Below are 27189 nucleotides of genomic sequence, written 5' to 3' on the forward strand. Positions count from 1 at the left end.
AAGTTAAAAAAGAGGAATAAAGCAGGAATAATCAACCCGACAAACTGTAAGAATTAGCTTACTGTAGCTAATGTAGTACAGACTATGTGGTATTAACAAATAAATTACAAGATCCTTCAGTTCATGAGCTCTATTTGTGCAATTCATTCTTAATTATATTAGTAATGTGTTCACATTCCAGATCTGAGACAAAATGAAACCATTCTCATTAAGGTTAAATATCCCATTTCTAAACAAAAAGAAATATCTCATTCATTCTATATAAAAGTTTCAATTTATTTATTTACGTATGTCCTTGCTATTGATAGCAATATAGACTCTGGGTTTCCTACTTGATTCAATTCAGTCATTATCAATACTTATTTTGGTGCCCAACTGTTATATTTAGCTGGTTAATTCAGTCTGACTTCTGTGTTTTGAATTATCATTTTTTACTTTCTGGCACAAATGTTGCAGGCTTTTCCTATGCTTTTCCCTGGATCAGCCCAGCTATTTCTCCAAGTAACCCTGATTCCTTTAATGGAGAATGATATTTAGAAGCTAAGTGCTCATTATTATTAGGATGTCGCTGCTTTTAGGCCCTCTCAGTGATCAGAGCTAGGAAACGTGTACGTTTTCCAAGCAGTTGGTTCGCTGGCTTCAAACTCTGAGGAAAATCTAGCACTGAAGCAGGTAACCACGTGAGTGGAGAACTCATCTAAGGGAGCTGAAGAAAGAGAAAAGCACGTGGCCCAGAGCAGAACCCTAGGTTAATCAGACATTTGGGAAACGCTTTACACTGTTTTGGAATAGGGCTGTATATAAACAAACACAATTGTGACCAAACATGGCAAGCAAATTACTAAATTTCAAAAAATTATGAACTACCCAAATGTCAACCAAAAAATGTAATATTCTACCACTTAAAAGGATGTAAACATAAAAAATGTTGTTTCTGATAGTTTATAATAATATAAAAATACTTATGATAGTGTTTTCCCTTTAAAGTACTTGTTATTTAAGCCATGTAAAAATGCGCATTGTAAGATCTGGAATGAGATGCATCAAAATGTTCATAATAATTGTTTTGAATGTGGGATTCTATAAGGTTCTTCCTTCTACTTTTCCCTATGTTCCAAATTCACTACATACTTCTTTCTAATAGAGGAAACAGTCACAAAAAGGATTTTCCTCCACCTCTTACGATGATAAATCATGGTGACAATTCCTAATTAACGCATAAATATATTAACACCTGCAACCCGAGATTTTCTGCCCTATAAACAAGTCTGCAGGACTGTCTGCCGGACAGACTCGGGTCCTGCTTCCCTGGATCCTGCAGGGGCGACCAACGGTTCTCCTCCCCGTTCTCTGCTCACTGACACTGATGCCTTGACAGGCCCGGCGTTCCCCTAAACCATTCCTACCTCACCCACTGCGGGGTCCCAGGGGCGGTGAGAACTCCTACGGCTCCCCCGAAAACAACCAGCCAGCGGTGCGCATCCGTTCTCTAGTTACGTGTCCTGAGAGAAGAGGAGATTCCGATCTTAGCGGACAGACCGGCACCTCGGCCTCCCGCTGCCCTGACCAGCCCCGGCGCTTCGAGGCCCTGGAGCCGTGGGGCTGAAACCCTGTGCTGAAGGCCCTGGGGCCGGTTCCCTGACACCGGCCCCCGGCAGTATCCAAAGCTTTTCCCTGCTCCCTCCGGTGCTCAGGACCAGCCCCGCTAGATACTGTGTCCTCATGCAGTAGATGATATGTGAGACTCACATAACCGATGAGATGCGCGTCCGGCTGCGTCCCCTCAGAGGAGCTGCTTTGCGCACGCGTGCGTGCGGTTGGGCGGTGACGCCCCGAGGCGCGGCCGTTAGGGGCGTGCGTGCGGTCGGACGGTGCGCGAGGCCCGGCCGTTAGGGTGGAGGTGGCGGACGGAGGGGAGGTGTCTTCTGGCCGGGCAGAAACGGTTACCCCCAGGAGCGTCCAGAAACCGTCCTCAGGATCTGTCTGTAACAACCTCGGTGCTGCCGCCGTTATGTAAACAAACACCAGCCTGCCAGGGGTGTTCGGTTGGGACAGACACTCTGTCTCTGTCCTGGCCCATGTCTGGAAGCTGCTGAGTCCTGGGCCTGAGCAGTTTGAGGTTCGGGCCTCTCACCAGCACGTGGCTTTTGGGTGCAGAGATAAAAATCTCGCTTCACCCTCAGGTGGCTGCCTAAAGCTCAGTCAGAACCCCACAAAATAGCTCGTGAGGGCAAATTCCTCAGATGGTGGAGTTGAGCCCCATGGCCATCTGGGTGAGCAGCCTCAGTACCCCAGGGTCTGTGCCTCTGCTGTGAGCCCAGGACTGCTGCCCGTAACAGGTGCTCAGCAAACATCTGGGGAATGAGCAAGCAGAGCAAGTCACTCCTCACCAACGTGGGGCCTAGTTAAGTCCTTGAGAAGCCAAAGTCCTGAAAAGAAAATAGTGCATCCCATCTATGAATTCATAACATTTTTCACAGTGAATCAGAAAGAAGCCAAATAAAATTATTACCTGTTCCTTTTATGACAGCCACTTCAAAGATTTTTTTAAAGTAACAAATATCAAATTCTCCATAAAGCAGTCCATCATTTTTTCTATCCCCTTTTGGGGGAACCTGCTCTGTTAGGCTGCTCTGAACACAATGGGGAGTCTTATACATTACTCTGCATGTCTTACTGTGACCCCGATTTTTTAAGTTTCAGCTTTATCTATTTTTCTTTTCCTTTTAAAAAATTGTGGTAAAACAGACGTAACAGAAAATTTTCCATTTTAACCATTTATGCCTGCACAGTGCAGTAGCATTAGGTACATTCACATTATTCTGACCATTATCCCATCCATCTCCAGAACTTTTTTCATCTGTTGAGAAAAACTATTTCTTCACTCTTATTGAAGGACTTACACTTTTAAGTTCAGATCTCCCCATGACCCTTTCAGTTTTACAGTCTGACTGGAACTGATTGACTGTTTATGCAGGAATAGCCCAGCCGGGCTCTTCTCAATGGACTGGCAATTTTGGAGTCAGAGTTTAGGTAGACCCTCAATGTTTGGGAAGACCGTTGTGGACTTTGGACATTGATGGGGTCAGTGTAGTTCTAACATTTCAGTGAGTCCTGTGGTGGTAATTAAACCCCTTTCTGCAAAAAGACCACCAGAATCCCCCAGAATTCTGATTCCTTCTCCAAATTGTGGATTTCAGATTAGCACCAATCAGAGCTCCCGGAAGTGCCCTCCAGGCCACACCACAGAGGCCCTGAGGCCCTGGGAAGCTCTTGCCAGTTGCTAGACTCCAGGCCCCCAGGGCAGCCCCAGGCTGGACTTTGTGTCAAAGGACAGCATAGCCCAGGGGGATGAGTGTAGTGCAGATGACGGTACTCCAAAACATGACCAAAACGAAGCCGTTTTGTGTTAAGCAGTCACAAGCTGCAGTGTCATATTCCTTATGAAACCCGGAGGCATCCCTTCATATTGCTCATGACCCTAGGGTAAGGTTTAAGGAATGAAGGAACACCTAGTAGTCAAGAAAACATTGAAATAAGGGAAAGAGCTCCCCCCTCACCTGCTTTTCCCACACAGTGCTAGCATACCTGTGATTGTCCTGTTGCACATTCCTTGTTTTCCAATAAAAGCTTAGTTTAACAGGGTAGAGGATGGGATCTTAACCAGAGTGCTCTCTGAATGCTGCCCACCACTCTAAGTAACCCCAATAAACTCATATACTCGCCAAACCAAATCTGTCCAAGTCTTTTGTTGGCCAGTCAGCGTCTTCTCAGTTTGGGGAAGGAGCTTCTTTTATGTCTCCCTGGGAATTCATGCAACAGCGAGGAATATGGCCCCAAATGCACTTCACAGCAACTAAGAAAAATGGCCCGTGAGAGGCTTTTCTTTCTGGCTCCTAAGAACTTGCACCTTCTGATTCTCACTGCAGCTGCAGGAAGAGAGCTGTGGTCTGGCTTCCTCCTCCTGCAGGAGCAAAAGCCAGCTACCCACCGTGGGGCGTTGCCAGTTTCAGCCCAGAGGTCACAGCACTGATGACCCATTAGGCCCCCTGGAGTGTCCCGCACGGCCTTTCCAGGATGGGGCTGTGATCTTGACGGTCCTCAAGCTCTTCTCATGGGTGGCATTGAATGACCCCTAAGTGTGTTTCCACATTTAGGACCCACGTGGCCCCATAACCTCATGGACAGGTGCCCATCCTTATTACTGCACAAACAAAAGTACAGAGATGTTGCAGTTCGTTGCTTGGATTTGCTGGCATCCTCCCTCTGCCCCTTCTCCTGTTAACAGAACCACCTCTGTGAGGAGAACTGTTCCTTCCCAGCAACGGTCCCAGGGTCACTGGGGCCAGGCCCGGCAGGGAACTCTCTCCCCAACCCCACATATGCCCAGGGAGCTCTGGAACCCAAGCTGGACCAGTCAGAATCCCTGTCTGGGATCTGACACGCACACTGCCGGAGGCAGCCCCCCGTCCCTGGGTTCCAGCCGCTGGTGCTGCATCCCTGCGATGGGAAGTCTCCTGGAGGTGGGAGGGAAGGAAGTTGACAGTCAGGAGGGAGGTGGCAGAAGAAAAGCAGGTTCCACTCTTCTAAGGTGGCCTCAATTACAATTTCAGTGCTGTTTCCTAGGCATGTTTAGGTGGAGTGTTAGGTTTTCTTTCATTAGCATTTATTTTATCAGTATAAAAGCAAACCATGGTTATGACAGGCAACTGGGGCAAAACAGAATCGAATTGTCTTCCCAACACCACAGAGAAAATAATTGCCAACATTTTAGTCTTTTTTTCTTCCAATCTTTTATATTTGCCCCATTGTTAAAGCAGTCTTGAGTTTTTACTAGAGATTTGTCACTTGGACCTTTTGTCACTTCCAGCCACCATGAAGGTCACAGGTAAGAGTTTCTAGCTGTTGTCCGGGCACAGGGTATTCTATACTTAAGAAGACAGGTATCTTTTGTAGTAGATTTCTCTTCCTTCTTCAGGGCACATTCCTCCACTTGTGCACAGACAGAAATACAACTCCCTGTTTCCCCGACTGCTGGGACTGAAAGAGTCAGTTTGGCTATTTAGTTCTTTCCAAGGAAAACGGAAAGAGGCTCTTTTTTAAAAAGTGAGAACAGACGTGAAAATCAGCTGGGCTCTTGTTACTTCCCTGCACCACCCCCAATTTAAGGAATAATTAAGCACCTAAATATTGGGTTGTTTTCCATTTCCAGGACTTTAGGTTTAATGATTTTCTGGATTTTGGATCAGTTTGTCCCATGATATGGGGTACTGGTGAGGGAAAACAGAACAAAGGAGAATTTATTTTGAATTAAAGACCAGGAAACTAATGCAACACACAACAGTTTATTTTTAAAAAAGCAAAAAAACCCCAAAAAACAAATAAGAGAAACAATTTTTTTACTACATATTATAGATTAAGTAAAAATACCTGTATTTATATGTATATACATACTGCATATATATATATATGTATACATATATATATACACACACACACACACACACGACATAACATTAAATTACATGCTTCCCAGGACAGAAGAATTAAGACATGTTTCAACATTTAAAACTTTCACAATTTTAAATCACTGCAAGAAAACTTGCTTCTTTTATATTTTCCTTTTAAGATTTTGAGTACAGGAAGTTGTCATACCAGAACCTAAATGTGGGAAACCCCAGCTGTGCACAAATGGTGCTGGGCTTCCAGGAACCCTGAGTCCGGGGGGTCCCCTGAATCCTCACACAGGTCTCTGTTACCCTACAGTTGTGTCCACCTTCTCCCTGAGATGAAAGGGAATGATGAGGCATGACAGGATGTAGGGTCCATGTGGCTGTGCACATGGATGTTTAAACAAAAGCAAATGAAAACATGTCTTATCACAGCAAAAGCACTGGCCATGAGATCTCACTAGAGGAGGACTGCTTTCTCCACTTTCCTTGCCAAAGGAAAATAAAAATTTCAGGTAAAAAAAACTGCAGGTGAAGCACCTCTGGCGATGATCAGCTTACAGCAAGGGACAGAGAGGGAGCATTTCCTTGCAGACAGCTCCTGGCTGATGGGGATGATGTCAAACACACCCTCTTCTGCAAAAGGCACTCACGTATTGTCTGTTTATAATCATACAGTGGGATCCCTTACATGGGATTCTTTCCTACAAATATAAAAGAGATACACTGAGGATATGTTACAACAAAGAAAAGAATATAAGAAATACATATTTGAGATAAATATGTGCTTTTTTTTTAAAGGGACACTCAACATGGTAATTAAAAAATTTCATTGAAAAGTTAGGAATTCCAGTAAAATTATCAGTAAGAATCAAGATACTGGAAATTGAGAAATGGAACCCAGAACATGGAGGGAAGGGATGATAGCTTTTCAAATGGTCAACGGAAAGAATGTAGTCTGCTCTTGAACTAGAAAGATTATTGACACAACAGAATGTCTGAGCAGGAGGGAGGTAGCGGCAGAGAAGTAGGTGAAGCAGGAGGGAGGGTGGCGTCCTGCATGAAGTGGGCAGAAGTCGGGATGTACCCAGAATGTCCCATGGAAAGATAGGCTACAGCCCCCTTGCTTCTGCAGTCCTAAAAGACCCTGTCCAAGACAAAGCAGCCCTCACCGGGACACAACAGAGCTAATGGAATTATAAGATGTGCCACTGTTGCAGCTTGAGTCATAGGCCTCTGGGCCATTGCCATCAAGGTTGATTTTGAACACAGAGGACGCCTTCAGTAGAAAGTCTGCTGCATCGCGGCGCCCCAGCTCCCGCAGTTTGGACATGAGGATGCCCACTGTGCTCTCAGGGAAGGAAGTCCATTCCCGGAGCAGTGCATGGACTGGGCTTGGGAGAAACTCCTTGGGCGCCCCATTATTGGTGTTGTACTTTGCCACAAGGTCAGGGAGACCCAGGTTCATGGCAAGAAGGCACCAGTCCTTCCCCATGGGATCAGGTGGGTCCAGCAGGCGACACAGTTTCCTCCGGGTCAGGAGGTTCAGATCTGATGCATGGATGTCCATCCCCAGGCTGGCCTGCGAGTAGATGTCATGACACCCAAAGCACATGATGCTGCTGAAGCTTTCCCGGTACCCACCCATGGTGTTAGTCAGCGAGGTCTCCTTCAAGGTCTGTGCCCGGAAGAAGTCCCGCGGCTGGTAGATCATGACAGGCTCATGGTGCTCCCTCAGCTGCTGGGGGCTTAGGTAATGCTTTACCGTCAACAGCCCTGGCAGCGTGGTGGCCATGACGTTCTCAATGGTGCTGCACACTGAGTCCAGCAGGAGGCAACACTTGATCTTTTCTGTCTCCAGACCTCGCACCTGGACCTCGATGCCCTGGCCGTGGTTGACTAGGAGCACGAGCAGCTCGGCCCCTCGGTTGGCAATCTTACAGCCATTTACCCACAGACGGATGTCCGCATCCCCCTCGGTGCTCTGCTGGTGGATCCACCGGCACAGGTTCACCTGGACCTTGTGAAAGATGCCACATGGGAAGGGGGTGAGGTGCTCCACAGGGACGATGCGCACACCACCGTAGACCCTCACCTCATCCTCTTCATCTGTCCAGGAGCGGTGCAGGTTGTCTGTCTTAATCAGGGCAGGGATGTCCACCATCGTGCCACTGCTCAGGTCCCGGGCGCAGATGTCCATGGCATCTAGGATCTGCAGCAGCTCCTCCACGTCACTGTCAGGCACCAAGCGCTGGACATCCTCCATGGTGTAGCGGCCCCGGTAATGGTGCAGGGCCCGTGGGGTCTCAACAGATAGAAGTTTCCCCAGGACATTGGTGCAGAGCCAGCGGGGATCCAGGAGCAGAACGTCCTGCACGGTTTCACTCTGCATGATGTTGATCTGTCAGAGAAGACAACAGGAGGTTAAGCCTAGGTATAAATGTGGCCAGATGCACCATATGACTCTCTGCAAAACTGAGCCTTGGATTGAAAATTTCTGTAGGGTACAGCAGTTATCAGTTTAGCCATGGGAAAGGCATTCAGTGTAACAGTAACTGTGATTCAGTCCCACACACTGCCATCTCAGGGTCATGAAACAGGCTGAGGAGCGGTCCTGTATTGAGGAGGCTGAGGACACAGATGACTAAGTGGGTCCTGGAGAGAAAAGGATGTTAGAAGGCAACTGAAGAAATGTAAGACCAGGGCACTGGTTACAGAGGGCAGTGACAGCCTGGAGGAGGGGCTGGCGGCCTATCACAGGAGGGCCACCTGATTTAGATTTCCCTTCTTTTCTCCCCTCCTTTGCTTAGGTCTTCGTGTACTTTATTAAAGTCTCAAAGGCAAGGAGAGATGCAATGCCAAATGACCTAGAAACTTACTGGTCAAATTCCAGAAGGCATGAGAATACTGCACCAAAGGAGGAAGTTGAGTATTATTAAGATTTTTTAAATATCCTACTGGTTATACATCATATAATGTGAGCTTTGATCCTGCACTTATTGCAGCCCTTGGATTCAATCACTTTAAAAGTCCTGCTGGAGGGGCCAGTAGATTAGCAGGTGGTTTCACTGGAGTTCAAAAGTTAACACAGTCATTGCTTGAGGCCCTAGCTTTCCAAATCACTGGCTTCTGGACTCAGTTTTAACTTCCAAACCTATATGATCCACATAAACTAGCTAAAAGGTCATACATGGCACTGAGATTGGAGAAACAAGCTTCTGGTGTTTAAACTTCTCAGAACTGATCCTGTTTTGTAATACTCAGAACTGCTCTTTTTGGCCCAGACTCGCTCACTCTGTCTCCTGACTTCACAGGATGGAGGAAAGCACAGGCTCTGTTCCCTTTCTGGGGACGGGCTGTGATGCAATTAGAACAGGGCTCCCAAATCACACCCCAGCACTAAATGTGGCACAACCAGGAGCAAAGATCCCCACGTCTTGGTCATTGCTGAGGACACTGTTTGCTGTGGCTTAGTGTCTCCAGACATGGCCTTAATGCTGATCATCCATCATCTGTGAACCCAAGAGGTCTGTATAGCACTGAGAACAGCCCGTGGAGTGCAGCTGTCCTGAGGCTGCAGAAATCCCAGCTAAGTGGCAGATGCCCCTTGGGAGAAAGGAGAGGTCCTGGCATCCAGTGCAGGGGGTGTATGCCCCTGAACTCACAGAGAGCCAAAAAACAAACCAAAGCAAAACAAATGCCCAATCTTAGGGTGAACGGCAGAGCAGATAACCACCGTTAAGAAAATCATATGAGGCTTCCATGTATTTGGAAAATCGTGGATTGCTGGGCAGTTTGAACTTGGCCTCCCAGTTTCATACCACACTCAGATGCTGGAACTGGGCACAGAAATGACCCCTAGGGCCTCTGCTAGACCCCCACCTTGGCTCTAGAAGCCTCACCTCGCCAGTGCTGTGTAGCTGCTGGGCTATACACCTGAGGTCCTCCTCACTGGCCAGGGGGTTCAGTTGGTCCTGCACATCATACACAAACTGCTGTAGGGACATCAGCTGGTTGGGCCCATTGAGCTTCCTCCAGGAAGGCAGAGTGGAGATGATTTTCTCACATAGATGAGTCATTGCAGGGCACACCTGGAACAGAAAGGGTGGCACAGGTCAATGTACAGCTGTGGGGACACAATGATGGACACAGTACCACTCATTTCTGCAGGCTGCATGTAATTCTTTGCATGAGTTAGTGTTTTTTGGGGTGGGTACTGAGCAGTTCTTTTTTAAAGTACTGCCAATAAACAGAATCTGTCATCAAAGATCAAATTCTGTAGAGGCTTTCCTTTCTATTGTTTATGTTAAATTATGATGGTGAGGGTTCTCAATGCTTTGGAATTGTGGACTCAACCAATGTTCACCAACTCCTAACGTTTTACTCCCTGCCTCCCTCTCTCCATCCCTCACTTGGAGCAACTCCTTCAGCTAGGCAAAGGTCACTTTAGGAGCATGGAGAGAGGCAGAAACAATAAACACCATTATCAATATTAAAGTGGGTTTTGGTCCATAAATTAGGTATTCATGGAGTCTGTTGTTGAAAAAATTATTTCAAATTAAACTAATTAATCTTGGTAATTGGCTTGAAATACGTTTTTAATCTCTTAACTTGATTAAATAAATCTCTTAACTTGCTTACAGACTCCTATAATCAACACACCTTCCTGACTACATACACCAGTCATACAGTGCACTGCTTCACCGATTAGGCAGTCTTCTCTTGAATCCTTTTATACCAGCTAAACTGTACTCCCTATTCAAAAAACAAAATTCCCAGGGACACAGGCCTTTTCTTTGATGGGTGCCATCTGCCTGACCTCAGGAAATGGGGAAGAGGGAATGTTAGGCAGATGAGCACACCACACCCCAGCTCAAAACTCTTCAAGGGACTCCCAACGCCTGGGAGCAGGGGCCCTAATGCCAGCTGGTGGGGAGGTACTACCCAGATTGTTGTTCCCAACCCAAGCCCACTGGTTCTTCCAAGGCCTGCCAGACTCCTCCCCACCGCTGACTGTGCCATAGTGGGGACCCATCGTAATGCAAGAGCCAGGCTTCCTGAGCAAGCGGAGAGTTCCTGAAAATTCCAGAAGCAAATCTGGAACTGGAGGCTGGTGTTGTAAACACAGCACGTCCCATCAGGGAAGCAGTAAGTTGTAAGTGGAGGGGCAGCCACCAGGCATGGAGGGAGGGTGCTGGGAGGCAGGGCAGGAGCATTCCAGGGCACTTAGCAACTTGGCATTGGGATGTTTGCCCTTAACATACCCATTTAGGAGCGCTACATAAAACATAAAGCTGCTGTAATCAGTAAATCAAAAAATAAAAAGTGAATGGAATAGATTAGTTAGTGTAGATGTTAATCACCACATCTACAGAAATGTAATAGGAAATAAACATGTTATAACAATTTAATAGGAACAATTTTTATTTAATAAATGATCTGCTACACCTGGCTATCTGCCTCTTGGGCATACTCACTGAAACAATCTGGCTCCGTATTTCTTGCAGGTGATTTCGAAGCACCTTCATGTCCTTAGAGCCTGAAGCCCCAGCATCCAGAACAAACAGCTTATTTGAAATGTGAAGATCATTCCCGAACCTAAAGAAAGAGCAGTGGCCTCATCAGAGTGACACAGACTCACCAATTATTTCCACGCAGGGCCAGGTTCTCAGTGGTCCAAAAGGCTGGTCAGAGGCCAGGAAGTCCTGGTGACCTTGCAAAGTCTCCCCACCTGCTGTTTGCTGGACACTGTCATGTACACCAGTGAGGAGGCCTGGGGACACATGTGTGGTCTGAGTCATACAAGCGGACACCTCAGATGCCACAGAATGGCAGGAACACAGCGTGAAAAGACTTCAGCTTCCCTGACACAGGAAAAGGGAGGCCTAATGTGCTCACCTTGCAAGTTAGGATAAGGGACGCTATTGCCAGTTGATGGAGCAGGCAGAGAGCATGAAAGTTCCACCCAGATTTACAAATATTAGTTTTGTAGTTTTGTACAGATTAGTTTTGTAGCTTTGTACAAATACACCTTAGTTTTCATGTCAGAAAGATAATGGGTGTCTTCAGTTGACACACAAAGAATTTGAGTTATTAGATATTATACAGAGTGCAGGTTCAAACTTTGACAGACACTAAGTAAAAATACACATTTTTACATCGAGACCCTGTGCATGTCTATATTTATAAGTGGAACAAAAATTTACGAAAGCACCTGATAGGAATGCTCTGTGCTCTCCATCCCACTTTAAAGAGTTGCTCAAGGTCTCTTAAATGAATTTCATGTCCCCGTAGTGTGTTTTACCTTGTATTTTGAGAAATGCTGCTCAGCAGTAGATGATAATCATCAAAAGAACTGAAAACTAAAATAATTAGAAAATCTGAGGATCTGAGGTAAAGCATAGTGACAGTAGTTGATGTATGAGTATATAATACTGTATTATATAATTGCTATTTGCTAAGTGAGTAGAATTTAACATTTTTAGCGTAAAAATAAAAGAAGATAAATGTGCGAGGGGATTTATGTATTCATTATGTAGAGGGGAGGAATCTCTTCACAATGTAAATGTATATCAAATCACCATGATATAAACTTTAAATATTTTACGATTTTATCTGTCAGTGGTATTTCAATAAAGCTAAAAAAATATACAAAAACCAACTAAAAGCAGTTACTTCTGCACAGCGGCACCAGGACGTGGGGAAAGCAGTGAGAAGTCTATTGTTTTTTAATCCCGTGCTCTTTCCTTCTGTTGGATTAGTTATATGTGTATTTATTGCCTTGATAAAAATAAAAATACAACAAAAAAGGCAACCAAGCAAGGGGCCTTTAATTTCTTTAATTCCTTTCTCTGGTCACATGATTCAGTTGCATTGTCCCTGCGACCACCCCTTACCTATTCCTGATCTCTTTCAGCAATGATGTGTCTTTGTCGTATCCAAACTCGCCTCCAGCTGGACGTGGGACGTTCATGATGTCGGCGTGGGTGGCCACCAGGACAACTCGGAGTGGGTTCTTCAGCTTGCCACCGAAGGCTGAGGGTGTGGAACAAACCGTTTCAGAGGCGGGTCCTCCTTCCCGGCTGCCTCTCCTCCCCAGGAGCTACACGGTGCGCGGGCCTCAGGCCCCACTGTTTCTCCAGGTGGATGTGCAACCTGCCTGCAGACTTGAGGCCCCACATCCGCTGTGTAGCATGACCTCTCGGCCAGGTCAACGAGATGAGCTTACTTTCTGGGCTCAGGGAAGGTGGCTGGAAGCGAATCAGAGCTGACCCAGAATACAAGGCAATTTCTCAGCTCTTCCTCCGGACAGTCCCTTTGCATGGTTAGGGGAGATCTAACCTCTGACCAGGGGGTGCCCATTATGAACCGCAGAAAGCCCCCTGCATGCAGCAGTACCACAGAAGTGACTCAGGAGAGATCCTCCTGCCATTTGCTCCTGTAGGAGAGCCTCCCACTTACAGGAGGGTTTAAAACAAAAATGTGAAGAAAGGATGAGAAAGCAAAAGTAGAGGTTCCTTGAGGGGGAAGAAGTCCAGTAGTTTGATTATTATATATGCTTTCCAATGAAAAAACTGACTGTTGAGTTTTACATTTCTCCAGGGAAGGCTGCTGCTTCTGTTGTGTGAAAAGAACAAAGAAGTTTATCCACACTGACTTGCCCTCTAAGAATAAAGTTAAGGTGATACATTCAGTCAGTATGGCCCTGCGCTGTTCTTTCACTCCCGATGGGCAGAGAGAATGAAGGTGAGCTATATTGTTTAGTAATTGTGAACCCACTAGGTAAAGGGCCTGCAGCTGTTAAAGGAGGTATGCTGCTTTGTACCCAACAAAGTGACTGCAGCTCTAGGGGTAGAAAGAGAGAGAGAGAAATGGTTCTCAAAAAATTGATCAGGATTGGGGCTTTGATGCAGCAAAATGCAACATGACACAATTCCTTGCCAGGCAAAATGAACAGCTAAGCCCCAGGATGCTTCCAGAGTGAGAATCTTCTAGCAGAAAGGAAGGACCAAGGGAGGTGCGGGCCAGGGGGAAGGGCTCTCGCTCCCCAGGGGCGTTGTAGCTTACCTATAGGCTCTTCAACTGGCACAAGGGACTTCAGGAAACTAAGCCAGAAAATCACTTGGTTCAGCTGGATCTCGTAGGGTTCTTCCAGACTAAAAACGATGACATGGATGGATGTGGGATCATTTGCAGCAAAATAGTCGTAACAGCAGAAGTATACAGGATTTCCAGAGAATTCCCACACACTGAAATCACCGACTCCTACAGAGACAAAGATTACTGTTGTGAAATGCCACCACCAAAATTTCAATTCCAATTTTTCTTAGCATGTTAGGGATTAGCAGTAGGGAGAATGCCATCTGGAGCACTGATCTGTTTATTTATGCATCTACATCCATATAGATTTATATTGGTAATACATATCTGTGGGGAAGCTGGGGTTCCTATGGCCAGGATCCTCACTGAACCTAAACCACCTGATGATGTAACTGGCCTGTTCCTAGGCTACCGCTTCCACACCTTTGGGCAATAAGCTATTATTGCGCTATATAGAGAGCTCGGCCCAGTGCTCTGGGTGGAGGCAGAGGCTAGTGCTTGACCTGCCGCTGGGAGAACAAGCTGGGTAATAAACTGTTTCGCCCCAAAGAAAGTTCTATTGTCATTTCTTTGGTCTCACTGAATCCATAGTGAACTTGCCAGGGGCTGAAATCCATTGGCAAGACAGTATCTCCCTTACGTGTATGTGCCTATGTCTGTTTGTATGTCCATGCCTTTTGTCTATCTATAAATCTAGAATATCTGTGTGTGGTCATCCATTTCCCTAAACACATTTACTGTTATATCTGTATCTATATCTTTATCATATTTATAATTTTCTGGGATGGCATACACACACACAACGCTCACATGCATGCATGTGTACATGCCTATAAGCATACATGAAAATGCGTATACACATTACTTTTTTTTTCCCTCCAAATATTGGTATGTAAAAAAAATAAGAGAGCACCACCTGGGCAAAGAACAAACATCATCATGCTGCTTATACAGAGGCATGAGTTATGCTACGTCCATAAGAACACTGCTTTAGACACTCACCTCTTAATACAAACACTGTACCTTTACCTATAGAATTTACTCCTGACGAGGAAGGAGTCAGGGAACAAACTACCTACTTTGGGTTCCTGATTGTCAACTCACAGTGAGAGAACATACATGAGTGAGATTCTGTATTCTCAAGTATAAATTCTCTTCAGAACATAACAGGGTATAAAATGTTGAACATAAAAATCACTACAAAATGTAACCTTAATTGTAGTTAAATCGTGACAGAATTCTCCCCCAGGTGCGTGAGTGTTCAGGCTGGTCAGATGCCAGTAGGCTGCTGTGCACAGGTGGAAGATGCCATAGTTGGTTAGCATCTCTGCATAGGAAGGATGTGGGTGGAACCCTGAGGAGGGGCGGTCCCCGAGGCCTGTGCTGAGGGAGGCAGCAGAAGCCTGGGTGGAAGGTTGTGTGGTGGGGGGCAGCTGCTCCCTGTCCCAGAGTTGTGGGTATGGCTGTTTTTCCTGCACACGTGTGTGGGTGAGATTCTGACCAGGAACGCCTCCCAGTGGAATCTCCCAATGACTGTCCAGACACATAGGTGCCCCCACCTCTCCGCTGCCACATCCCGCCAGGATGTGACCATCCACCCACTGGCCTCTGGGACAGCCAGGCAGGACCACTTGTGCTGTAGGATTTCTGTCTTCATTTCCCTAATTCTTCTTTTTGGTGGGTGCTTATTCTGTGCCAGAAATTCTGCAGGCAAGAGTCATTTTGGAAGATCCACAAGGCTTCTCTTAGAGCCTCCTCTTGCAGCACAGGCATTCTCGGGGAGGAAAGCCCTACAGAAGGTGCAGAGTTCTGGGACACAGAAATAGGCTCTTGAGCATGGGCAGTACTGGAACGCTGAGTGTGAGCACCAAGGCCTCTACTGCAGGGCCAGCTCTGCTCACCGACCTCAGCGGGCACTCCTTTCTGAGGGCAATTGCACATGAACTGTAATTCAGCTGCACTAGGGCCAGTGGTTCTCAAAGTGGTGTTCCCGGTACAACAGCAACACCTGGGAGGCCTGCAGACCTGCTCTATTCTGCACTCGGACTGGCCGGGCAGTCTGCTTCCACATGCCCTCCAGGGGATCTGCCTGTGCTGTAAGCTGAAGAACCACTGCTTTAGCTAATACACACAGAGCTTCTACTTTATACTGGGGTTGGGATATTAAATGGGCCTTCATGAAGATGCTCCCAATGGTGGCATTCTGGGTATGTCCCCACTGCCAGACACTACACCAGGCCCTTAAACAAACATCAGCTCACAAACTCCTCATAGCACCTTTATAGTTGGTATTATTGACCCCATTTTACAGATTTGGAAGCTGAGTCTCAGAGACATTGCTGGCTCCCTATTCTAGTGACCTGGGCCCAGTTGGGGCCCTGTGGGTGCAGCTAAAGGGCAGAATGCTTGATGGAGTAAACCTTCCTTGGTAATATTTAAGACTTCACCTCTTGGAAATGTTTGAGAACACACTTGATTTTTCCCTATGGAAAAATTGCCTGTGTCTCTATCACAGAAATAGCCAAGACTGAAGGTGTTGAAAAATAATTCCCTGCATATCCAGATTTATTAAACTGCTAGTGGGACTGTGTTATGTGATTTCCCATCCAACTGGATGTTTGGCTCTACTTCAAAAATTTATCTGACAATCATGTATGAAGTGCCTACTGTGCGTCCAATGCTTTCTGGGGACGGCAGGGTGTTGAGTTTTACTTTGTAGGGGTATCAACCCGTCATGTTTCTGTCCTGGGACACTCCCAACATCCCTTCGCATGGCTCTTCCCCTGTCCTTTTGGGGCTGTGAAGATGCCTGCCAGCACAGGCTCCCTTAGGGGAAGGACTTACAGCCCAGCAAAGGGAAGCGTGAGGTCCTTTCCCTTGGGGGTGGCAGGGCTTACCATTCAGATAGGCATTCTGGATGTCGATGGCTTTAGTGGACTGGTCATCGGCAGAACAGTGTGGGTGGTGAGATGGGGCCACCAACACCTCCAGCGTCCCTTTGGTGAGGCCTGGCTCGAACATCATGCTGCGGCTCCTCACGCTCACATTCTCACAGCCTGGGTACAGGGTGCTGATGCTCACAGAGACTGCAGGCCAGAGAGGAAGCTGGTGAGACCTTGCACAGGGCAGCGTGCCCACTCGCTCTCCCTCAAGCCTTTACCCATGTGTTGTCCCTTTCTGATACATTCTCTGCCCCCATCACACTCCTGCTTCAGGCTGGGCTTTGCGAACTCCACGTGTGTGCCTTGCAGCTGTGTTTCTAGGGGTGTACAGTTGATTCTATTTGCTCCACCTCCCATGTCCCGTTCCTGCCCTGCTCTGGGCCCTAGAGGCTGACCCCATGGCCTCCATCTCCCAGGCTTGCTGGTCATTTGCCTTCTGGTTAGGCTCAGCCAGTGGGAGGCACCAGAGAGCCTGGGGAAAGAGAAAGACAGAGGTATTTCTCCCCTCCTCACTCCCTGCTGCTTCTCAGACATCAGCTGTGCCTCTCCAAGTCTAGACCTCCCAGGAGTGGCTTCACCCCAGAGCTCTGGCTCTCACAGGAAGACTTCTGTCTCATCAACCCCAGGGGACGTAATGCTCCCCTCTGTTTCAGGCCTCTGGTGTATGATCATGTTTGATTTCATGTGATTTTCCCAAGACTCTGCCCTTCTGTAAAGTCCCATCAGAACCCCGACTTATGCAGATGAGATGATACTGCTCTGGTACACCAGACAGTTTTAGGTTGAATGAAAATAACTATACACATGGCAGGCCATGGCATTAAATGACACTGAACCACACAGTGAGAAAGTCAGTCCTGTGGAATTCCACTGGAGGCTTTTCTGCTGTTCCGGTGGCCAATCTCAGTTTGTGGCATGAAGCCTTGAGCATCTTTTCACTCTTTGCTAATCTTCCCATTTATCATAAGGAGGGAGTGGGAAACTGTATATACTGAGATTTTAATCACATCATTTGCTCTTCACTGAATTTTCTTGTATTTCTGGCAGTAGTACTGGTTTTACATCATGGAAGGTTATTAACCACTTCATCTTCAAATCAATGTATTTTAGTAGTAAGAGGGTGAATCAGCTTAAAAATATTACATAAGTAATCATGGTGGAACTTGGGGGAGAGGCAGCTGATTAACAGTGCGGGGGGGCCCCGTGTCCGGGCACAGAGCCTGTGGTTCCCAGGGACAGAGCCCTGCCTTACTCACGTCACAGTGCTTGCTGGCTTGCCTGTCTCTCCCAACAGACCCCCACCAGCATGTGAAGGTAGAGCTGGTCTGTCTGGGGGCTCCATGAGCAGGATTGCACCTACGGTTGGTACCTTTGGTTTGCAGTTAATAGGGACACACATTGCAAGGAAGTAAAGAAATGACCATTTCACCCAGCACATCTGGCTTTGAAAGTGGTGATCCAAACACAAAGGACACCCCTTGTTTAAAGAACAAAGTTTTCAGACTAAGACTTGGACACTGGGAACACCCAGGGTGAGCAGGCTGGGGAGTGGAGCTCAAGGGCAGGGTCAGGGATAAGGGAAGGAGAGGGCAATAAGATGGAATGAGTTATTCATATGTATGTGTTTTCTCTATAAAAATAGAAAACTTGGTGAACAAAAATGTAAAGAAGAAAACAAAATGACTTGACTTTCAATGCCAAAATGGTCCACATTTTAGTGTATTTCGTTGTAGGTCATTATTCCAAGTCTGAGAAAAGCTATGTGGTTTCACAAGAATGGGTTTGCCATTCCCCGGGCTGTGAAGCCTTTGCGGAGGACAACAACTATTAGGACAAACCTTGTTTTAGTGGCATGTGGGCTTCAGCTTGCCCAGGGAAAGCAGACCAAATTGGGTAAATGACAGCCATTTCTGCACATCACTGACAGCTTTCACTGGGAGGATAAAAGGTTGGACAGGCCTTGTTCACTGTATTATAAAAATGGTAATTTCACAGGCCAACACTGTTATCAGATTAGGACATTATTTTTGGTAACTACTGGCCCCTAGTGGTGGAAAGTGGCAGATCCTGATGGAGAAGCCTCTGCACCTTGGTCCAAGACTCCCTCCCTCTGCCGGCTCTGGTCGCCAGGAGGCAGCAGCCTCCCGCTGCGCTCCTCCTGGGCACTCGCTCCCCCACTGCCCTGGTACTTCCTGCCTACTGTGGAGCCACAGTGGGGCAGCTACAACACTCAGCTGGCTGCAAAGCAGATGTGTGCGAGACAGGCAAGCAAGCATGGGGGTTTGGCAGACAGGTGCAGCAAGCCTTGCAGGCAGGGGCGGCCAAACTCCACCCACGCTGCCTGGGCCTGTCTCCTGGCTGGTGGCTCAACCTTTAGCATCCAGCATTTTCAGCTGGCAGCACAGAGGGCCTGGTCTCTAAAGGCAAACCAATGTCCCACTGTCTGCATGACGTAAATGTGCACACACTGGCATCCCTTCCATGAAAGCAAAAAGCCTGATCATCCTAATTCTAATGAGTTCATGGGGCCCCGGGCGCTAGCAGTGAGACCATGCTGTTTCCAGAACCAGACCTCCTTCCCTGCAGGACGTAGCCGCCCTGGGGTGCCTGCCACCCTCTCCCAGTCTGGCCTCCCAAGATGACCACCGTGGCGCCTCACGCATGTGTCTTGATCTGCTTTTCCAAGGCCTGACTTGCTGCTCTTTTGTGGGGGTCAGGAGGTGAGCTGAGCTGGCCAGTCTAGGGCTGGCGGGCCCCAGGCTCCCTGTGTGGTGGCCTCCTGCTGGTGGCCCCTCAGCCCAAGGTGTGCTTGCTCCCTGCTGGGCAGGGGAGCTCCTGGCTCTCCTGGGCCTCAGGCAGGCTTAGATTCAACTGCATGTGAGACTTCTCACTTCCAGGGACTGTTTGGATAGAAACTTTCCCCACCCTTTGGAGCAAACAGGCCACTGGAGAACTAAGCAACACAGGCCTCTATGGGGCTACCCATCTCTTCCATCCTTCCTAGGCCTTCTGTGAGATGACCGCCTGACTTTGGCCAGACAGATGTAGGACTTAATTCCACCTGTGACATTGACTAGGGGTGATCTTAGCTCAGGCGTCTTAAACTCCACTGCATCCCCAATATGTCCTCTCTATCACAGGGCAAAATGTCATGCATGGGCTGGGGGAGTCACTTTCTGAGTTCTCTTCTGGTCCACTGGCTCTGGAGTTAGGGAGCTGGGTGGGGACAGGACTGAACGCAGAGCACCTTCCTCCCTGCCAACCCACCCCAGGCAGGAAAGCCAGAGCTTCCAATTCTCCACAAAAAGCCAAATATCCAACATTTTAGGTGAAATCTCTTGATTTTTAAATGTTGGTGCATAATTTTTTTTCCCCTCCCCTTCCTCATACTGGACAGACACTGCAGTTGAACAGGCCCTGGGTTTCGGCCTTTACATTAGGCAGACATGCCTTAGGTCTATGAGCCTCAGGTTGCTTTTCTCTGAAATGTATTTATGACGCAACCTCACAAGTTGTGAGACTCCCATAGTAGACTCATGCACAGCACGTGGAACACAGGTCACCTACTGCCTTTATCCCACATGGGCCTCTCCACACTTTATTGCTTCTACACGGGTTTTGCTGTGTCTCCAGGGAGCTGCAGCCTTGCCCACTCGACCACCCTCTGCCATCCCCAGGCCTTCTCTCCCGTCTTTTCAGCATTCGCTACCTTCTCAAGTTTTGCAAATCCCAGGGGCTTCCTTTTAGGGAAGTGACCACAGAGAGCAGAGATGCACTTCCTCGGGGCTTGTGACATCACTCCAGGGGGCGGTGGGGCACAGTTTGAAGGTTTTCTCCCTTCAGTTCCTTCTGGTAGCAGAGGCAGCATTTTCTGGATCACAGGACACCAGGACAATTGTGAAGAACTAAGTCGCATGGGATAAGGAAGAGCAGTGCTGGCCTCCTACCAGTGCTTTCAGAGAAGCCCAGCCCCACTCGTGAGTCACCTTGACATGGAAATGACAGGTTTTGTCCAGGGAAGGCAGCCCTGAACTAAGGAGAGAACAAGAGAAACGGCCTCTGTGTGAGGCCCACACCCGCTCTGTACTGGCTGCAGATGTGTGGCTTGGTTGGTCATTAGAAAGCTATAATATCCTGGAGGGAATCTTCAGTCACTGAGGCCCGTGACCCACGTCCCAGCACAGGCTGAAGGACTTGGTTACACACGGAGACTCTTGCTGATATTCCAGCCAGTGTAAGCTGCACTTTATCCAGAATCTACTGGATTCTTCCAGATAAGGGAAATTGACCAGGAGAAAGATGAATGGAGATATTACTCCTGAGAGGTGAGGGTTGAGCTGCAAATAAAATCTCTTCCTCCCAGGAACTCATATGCCACTCAATGTGTGGCTAGTTCAGTTTAACTCATAGGCTCCTGGGGCATAATCTTCACTCCAGTGAGGACTTAACAAAATTCACGATCACAGATCCAGATAGATCTCTCTGTCTCCCCCCCCAACCTGGTCTCCTTCCCTCCAATTCCTAAGTGGTTAGCCTGGAGTGACCTTATATCACAGCAAAAAAAGCTGGCTCCTCCTAGGGGTGACTCCAGAAACCGCCAGAGATGCTGACCTTGAACTAGAAACACAGTCTAGTCCAGACACACAGGCTGAACCCACCTACTAAATCTGGAAAAATACTGGTATCAGAGAAAACATACGGCATTTTACATCCCCAAGTTGGACCAAAATTACTCTGGAAAATGGAGAATGTGCATGAAAATAACCTTACTCAGATGGAGCTACAAGCATCATTAATAAGCAGTAGCTTTAGCACCTGACACTCTTGAACTGCCAGCTGTGTGACACCGGGCAGCCACTTGACCCCCACCCTGTTAAGAGTACCCTGAAAGGCTGTCTTACGGATTAATCTTCCACAAGTTTCAATTCCAGGGCTGTGTTCAGAGAAAAGAACATGAAAGTCTTAGCCAACTGTCCCCCATCCCCAACTACTGTTCCCCAGACATCCTCCTTGGGGAAAGATGGAAACACAAACCTTAAACAGTTGCTTTCATGCTAGGAACAGATACAAAAGTTTGCAATATCATTTATAGAAAGTGAATTCAAGGCATAGAGCTTCAAAGTTGACACCATTTAGGAAACTCTGAAATTCTCTGTTCCTATCTCTGTAAAACTAGATTCAGTCTGAAAGGGGGGCTCAAGAGAAATTAACACCCCAGACTGCACAATTTCTGTCTGTGCACTGCTGGTGTTTCTCCCTAGGGAAGGACAGGGAACCCTGCAGTTCTGCCTGTGAACCCACCTATAACTGGTCTGCAAAGGCTGGGGAAGACAGCAAAGCCTGTTTCAATCAGGGTCTCTTGGGAGCCGCTGGACCAGCCGTGAGAACCATTCAGCAGGCTTTCAAACCACCAACCCACTTGGAGTCGCGCAGGATGGGTGCTTCCTTGCGGACCCAAGTGTGTTGCTCTACATTCCTGCGTTGCTGGGTGTGTCTGCAGCATGCCAAGTAGCGTGAGGGGAGAGGCCCAGCCTGGAGCCAGGATTCCATCAGGGCAGTATGCAGGGTGTCAGCCCCGGCTCTTCTGACACCCAGGGCAGGGTCCCTGAAGAGAACATGGCGTGACTCTGCTCTCTGTGCGTCTGTGGTTGTGGCCTTTGTGTCAGCGACCACGATGTCAGCGAGGCCCTTTCCTTGTCACAGGGACAGTCTGCACAGCAGGCTGAGAGTGGGTGGAGACGAGGCCCACAGCCAGGTGGACCACACCTGAAAGTCACCCAGGCAGCAGGTTCCAGTCAGAGGCAGCCAAGGGACAAAAATAAAGCCACCACTCATCCTAGACCTTGAGAGGAGAGAGGGCTAAAGCAAGCACTGTGGAGGGACAGCAGCTGGGGGGAGGCACCCACCTGCAGGCCTGGAGGCCAGGGGTGAAGGCGGGAACCGTGTGGAGTTGGTGGAGGAGAGTCTGGGCCGGCGTCTTCTGAAAAAACTCCTCAGCAGCCCGCACTTGAGAGACTCCACGAGGGTGGTTTTCCCACACCCGGAATGGCCGAACAGCTTCAGTTTGATCCTCGGCTGGAGGTTCTGTGTGGGTCGCAGCTGCTGGGTGAAGAGTCCTCGGTGCGCGTCCTGAACAGATGAAAGAGGAAGAGAAGGAAGGCTCTGAGCAAACTGCAACTGCTGATTCTCATGGTTCAGAGTCCCTGGCTATGTCTTTTGCGTTCTGTGATTTATTCTCTATGTTTTGTCTTTTTCTTGAAGTATAATTGATGTATAACATTATATTAGTTTCAGGCCTGTAACATAATGATTTGATATTTGTATATATTGTGAAGTGATAATCATTAATCTGGCACCACAGTTACAAAATTTGTTAATCTTAGTATGAGAACTTCTAACAACTACTCTTTTAGCGATGTTCAAAATGTAGTTCTGTCCTATTAACTACAGTCTCCATTCTGTACATCACATCCCAGGATTTCTTGAACTATGCTGGAAGTCTGTACCCCAGTCTGCAATTTTAACTTAGTGAAAGTCCACTTCCATACTGCCCATGTTAAGGCAAACTTTTCCTGGCTTTCCTGCTCAATGTCAATGGAAAAGAAGGCAGCAAGATCCACAACATAATGATACATTCCTACTTCCTGACTGAGGGTGCCCATCAGGTCTGCAATAGAGGAGACAGCAGCATGCAGAAGAGGTAGGATTTTATTCAATTCTCTGTAATCCACGGTCATACAACAGAGGCCATCTGGCTCTTTTACTGGCCATACTGGGAAATTGAAAGGACTATGGGTAGGCTTTATAATACTCACCCTCTCCAGTTCCTGGAGGGCTTCGCCAATACCTTTATGCCTTCCAGGCAGTTTGTATTGTTTGGTATTAATCACCGGCCGAGGCACAGGTAAAGCTATGGGTGGGTGCTTAGCATGTCCCCTCAGAACTGCCTTCACCACACATATCCTCAGTCTGAACTCACCTGCAGTGGTCTGTAACCACAGGCCCTGCAGCAAATCTATCCCCCAAATATATTTGGGGATGGGAGAGATACACATAGCACACTCTTTTAGGGGTAGACACCCTATTCCCAATGGGATTCTGGCTTCAGTCCAATAGCCTTACCCCCAGTATCCATTTATAACAGCAGGGGTCCTGGGAACCCACTCAGGGTTGCCATAAATCACCAAACACTCAGCTCCTGTGTCTACTAGAGCCAGGACATGTATGTTCACTGGGGACCAATGGATTAGTATTTAAACATGTGGTCTCCAGTTCCCCTCAGTCCCTCAGGGTGGGTACCTCGACCCTCCCGTCAAGCTGTATCCCCCAGTCATCTTCCTGTGCAGGTTCAGCCGAGGTCGGCTCACTCTCTAGCAGGAAGTCTTGCAAACACACAGGCCACACTTGTAGCTCTGTCTCCAGCCGCTGCTTCTTGGCCCTCAGCGGCCAGAAACAGGTGCTCCAGTGTCTGTTGCTACCACAGCTTCAGTAAAATTCTGTTTGACTTCCTATCTAATTTCTCCCTGTCTCCTCCTGCCCCTATTAAATCAACCTACATCTGGAACCTTGCGACCTTCAGGGGGCCCTTTAAATTCTTCCTCTGAGTAGCAGACTGCTTTTCCTTCTGTGCTCATTGCTTCAGCCTCTCACAAGTCAGCTACCGTATGGGTAACCTCACTTACGGGCTGCTCTAAGTCAGGGGCAAGAATGGCTACTACGGGCCCAAAGCAGGACACAGAAGCCATGTGAAGCACCACATTTCTCATCCCCACAGTAAAAGGCTCCCCACCTGGCCATAATTATCTGGATTATAGAGGGCATTTTTCATGCCTAACTCTGGTAACACCTGTTGGAGCTCAGCATACATCTACCATCTAGTGGGGAGGATGGTAAATTACTCTGATTGGGCCATACAGCACAAAGCATGGCCGTAACCCAATTGAGGAGACAAGTGATTTTCTGGGGTCTGATATGCATTTTGTAATCACTGCCTTAAGGCAGATTGAACAGTCAGGGAAGCCAGTTTTCCCATCGCTGATCCAGACAGAACAATCCCATCCCCCCACATCCCAAGAGGCAGGAGCCAAGCTGATACCTGATTCTGAGGGCTTTTTTGCTGAAACTGGGAGCCCCACCAGCTCAGCCTGAGTACAGGAGCAGAGAGCATGGAGTACTCCACGACCTGGGGAGGGGGCTGCGCCCCTCCCAGAGGAACCTGCGATTGCTGCGACTTTATTTTCCTGACCACAACTGGGCAGGCTTTCAATAGAAGAGTCCTTCCCTGGCTCCTCCTCTATTTCCGGGCCGATGACACCTTTCTCACCATTCCCCAGAGCGCCTACTGTCACACCCTTTACCTTTTCTACAGTGCCTCGCAGCAGTGCTAGCTCAGTCTTCAGCAGCTCTTACCTTCACCTCAATACCTTGCAGCTGGCGTTCTCATGCTGCCTCTTCCTGTGCATTTCGCACAAGTACATCCTTCTCCATGGCCTCTGCCTCCTTCAGAGCACCTTGCAGCACTGCTGTCTCAATCTGCAAATAATATTTTACCTCCTCCACTGCACCTCACAGCGTTTCTCACTGCTGCTTTTTCTGCTTTCTACAATACTTCTTCATGGCCTTTCTCTCTTCCACAGTGCCTCACAGCAACACCATTTCATTTTTTAATATATCTTTTACCTCCTCCAAAGCACATTGCAGCTCAAATTCTCATGCTTCCTCTTCTTGTGTCAACGCCATTTCATTCTTCAACAAATTCACAGCACTTTGCAGCTTGTGTTCTCATGATGCTATTTCTCATGTCTCTCGCAGAAGCACGTTCTTCTCATCTATAGATTCTCTTAATACTGTGAGAAACAGTCAATCCATGGTTCCTGCCGCCTCACAGACACTCTGTTTCTCAAGTAGACACTTGTTATGCTGAGGGCCACCTCTACTGCCTCAGGTGTCACCTCCACCTGCCCCCAGGGCTGGGGCAGGGCCCAGTCCTCTAAGAGAAAAGACACCTCAGACCACATGCCCATTGGGTGACACTTAAATGTCTCTCCATCCATAGGGGCGACCTGCTGGTGCACCCCTCCCATGAAGGCAGCCTGTTCCATTCTTTGGTCTACAGTGAATCCTGCCGGATATGCCAGATGTCTTGCCTGAGGGTTTCAGCCCAGAGCAAGGTTACTATAGATTCAGTGAGACTGAGAAATGACAATGGAACATTCTTGGGGTAAAAGGGTTTATACCCAGCTTTATATTCCCAACAGCAGGTTAATCACTAGAATCATATATGCTTCCAACAGTCTGCAGGTCCATAATCCACTTCCATCTCTGCCTCCACCAAGAGCACTGGGCGAAGCTCTTTATATAGTGACTCCGTCAATAACAGCTTATTGTTATTGACGTGGATAGGTGTGGATAGCAGTAGGCCAATTACATCAAGTACTTTAGGGTCAGGTGAGGATCCTGGCCATAGGAACTTCCATTTTCCCCACACCTATGTTGCAGATAATTTTGTTGTGTCCCATGGCCTTGAAAAAATTTCATGTAAACTGCACATCAGATGAAATTCACCAGTTTAACCATTTGAAAGGTGGACAGTTGAGAGTTTTTGGTGCATGAATGCTTCAACCTGTCAATTGTGTCAGAGCAGTCACCCCAAGAGGAAGCCCCATACCCAGCAGCAGTCACTTACCTCTCCCCTCTGCACAGCCCCAGGCACCACCAAGCTGCTGTCTCCATGCATTTGCCCATTTCCATGGCATTTTGATGCTTAATGAACTGGGTAGAACCAGTTCTATGAAGTGATTGATCTACTAGTGAAGCAGGGACACTCTGTTAGCCTGGCCAGATGCACCTGCTCCTCTCTGAGTGGCAGGTCTGGGTCCATATGACCCTGTGATGGGACCAGGTGCTGAGAAGATGGGGCATCATGAGGAACAAAGCTAAATGCCATGCAGGGGTTGGGGGACACCATAGTTTTTCCACTTTCTTCTTTCTCAGCCCTGCAAGGAGAGCAGGAGTCTCCCCAACTCTGGATAATTCATGGTTCACTCACTACTCACTCATTCACTTATTTATTCATCAACAAACATTCACAGAGGGACTCACCTGTGCCACGCAGGCACAGTGCTAGGAACAGGAAGATGTAGACTCACCCCTTATCTGTGGTCTTGGGGAGACATGTGACTATAACATCCAACATAACATGTCAGTTTTTGAAGGTGTTGACAAGGTGCTCTGTGCACCCAGAGAACCCACCTCAAGGTCTGCATAGTGAGGCATCCATTCTGCCACACTGCCTCCATCCCAGCCTTACACTCTAGCCTCCTTTTTGACCAGCCTGGCTTGGCCCTGGCTTCCCTACAACCACCTGTTGGGGTTGTGGCATGAAGCCTCTTCTTCCAATCCAGGACAAGCCCCTAGGCTTTAGCCTGGTAACTTCTGTGCAGCCATAAGCCCATATTGTTGTGGTATCTCCTCTAGCTCCCTCCCCAGCAGGCTCAGGTCCACACGGGGGTCTCCACCCTGACCCACCAGCCTGTAGGTAACTGTGTGAGGCTCTCACCCTCTGGACCAGGAGCCAACTTGATTGGAACGCAGTGTTCCCAGCACCTGGGACAGGCAGAAAGCTCAAGGATGAGGTGTTGTATAAATGACGGGACTGAGGTGAGCCCTGCAGGAGTACTTCAGAGGGAAGAGGCTGC

The 27189-nt window shown here is 47.9% G+C and overlaps 1 protein-coding gene across 6 annotated transcripts in view; it reads right to left on the minus strand.

Annotated features, from left to right (window-relative positions):
• Positions 1-5331: 5331 nt before the first annotated feature.
• The window catches only part of DAPK1 (death associated protein kinase 1), a 168960-nt gene continuing 147102 nt past the window's right edge, over positions 5332-27189 (minus strand). For 5 of the 6 annotated variants that reach the window (XM_057498516.1, XM_057498513.1, XM_057498514.1 and 2 more), the window contains 7 exons: positions 22399-22621; positions 16448-16636; positions 13518-13715; positions 12347-12485; positions 10928-11048; positions 9353-9541; positions 5332-7851 (listed from right to left, as the gene is read on the minus strand). In XM_057498516.1, the coding sequence (XP_057354499.1) occupies positions 6619-7851; positions 9353-9541; positions 10928-11048; positions 12347-12485; positions 13518-13715; positions 16448-16636; positions 22399-22621 (2292 nt within the window). In that variant the 3' untranslated portion in view covers positions 5332-6618. Of the gene's footprint in view, positions 7852-9352; positions 9542-10927; positions 11049-12346; positions 12486-13517; positions 13716-16447; positions 16637-21784; positions 22259-22398; positions 22622-27189 lie in introns of those variants that run through there. The other variant, XM_057498519.1, reaches the window with a different exon arrangement.

The sequence above is a fragment of the Manis pentadactyla genome, chromosome 3 (genome assembly GCF_030020395.1).
Source record: "Manis pentadactyla isolate mManPen7 chromosome 3, mManPen7.hap1, whole genome shotgun sequence".
NCBI classification, from domain to species: domain Eukaryota; kingdom Metazoa; phylum Chordata; class Mammalia; order Pholidota; family Manidae; genus Manis; species Manis pentadactyla.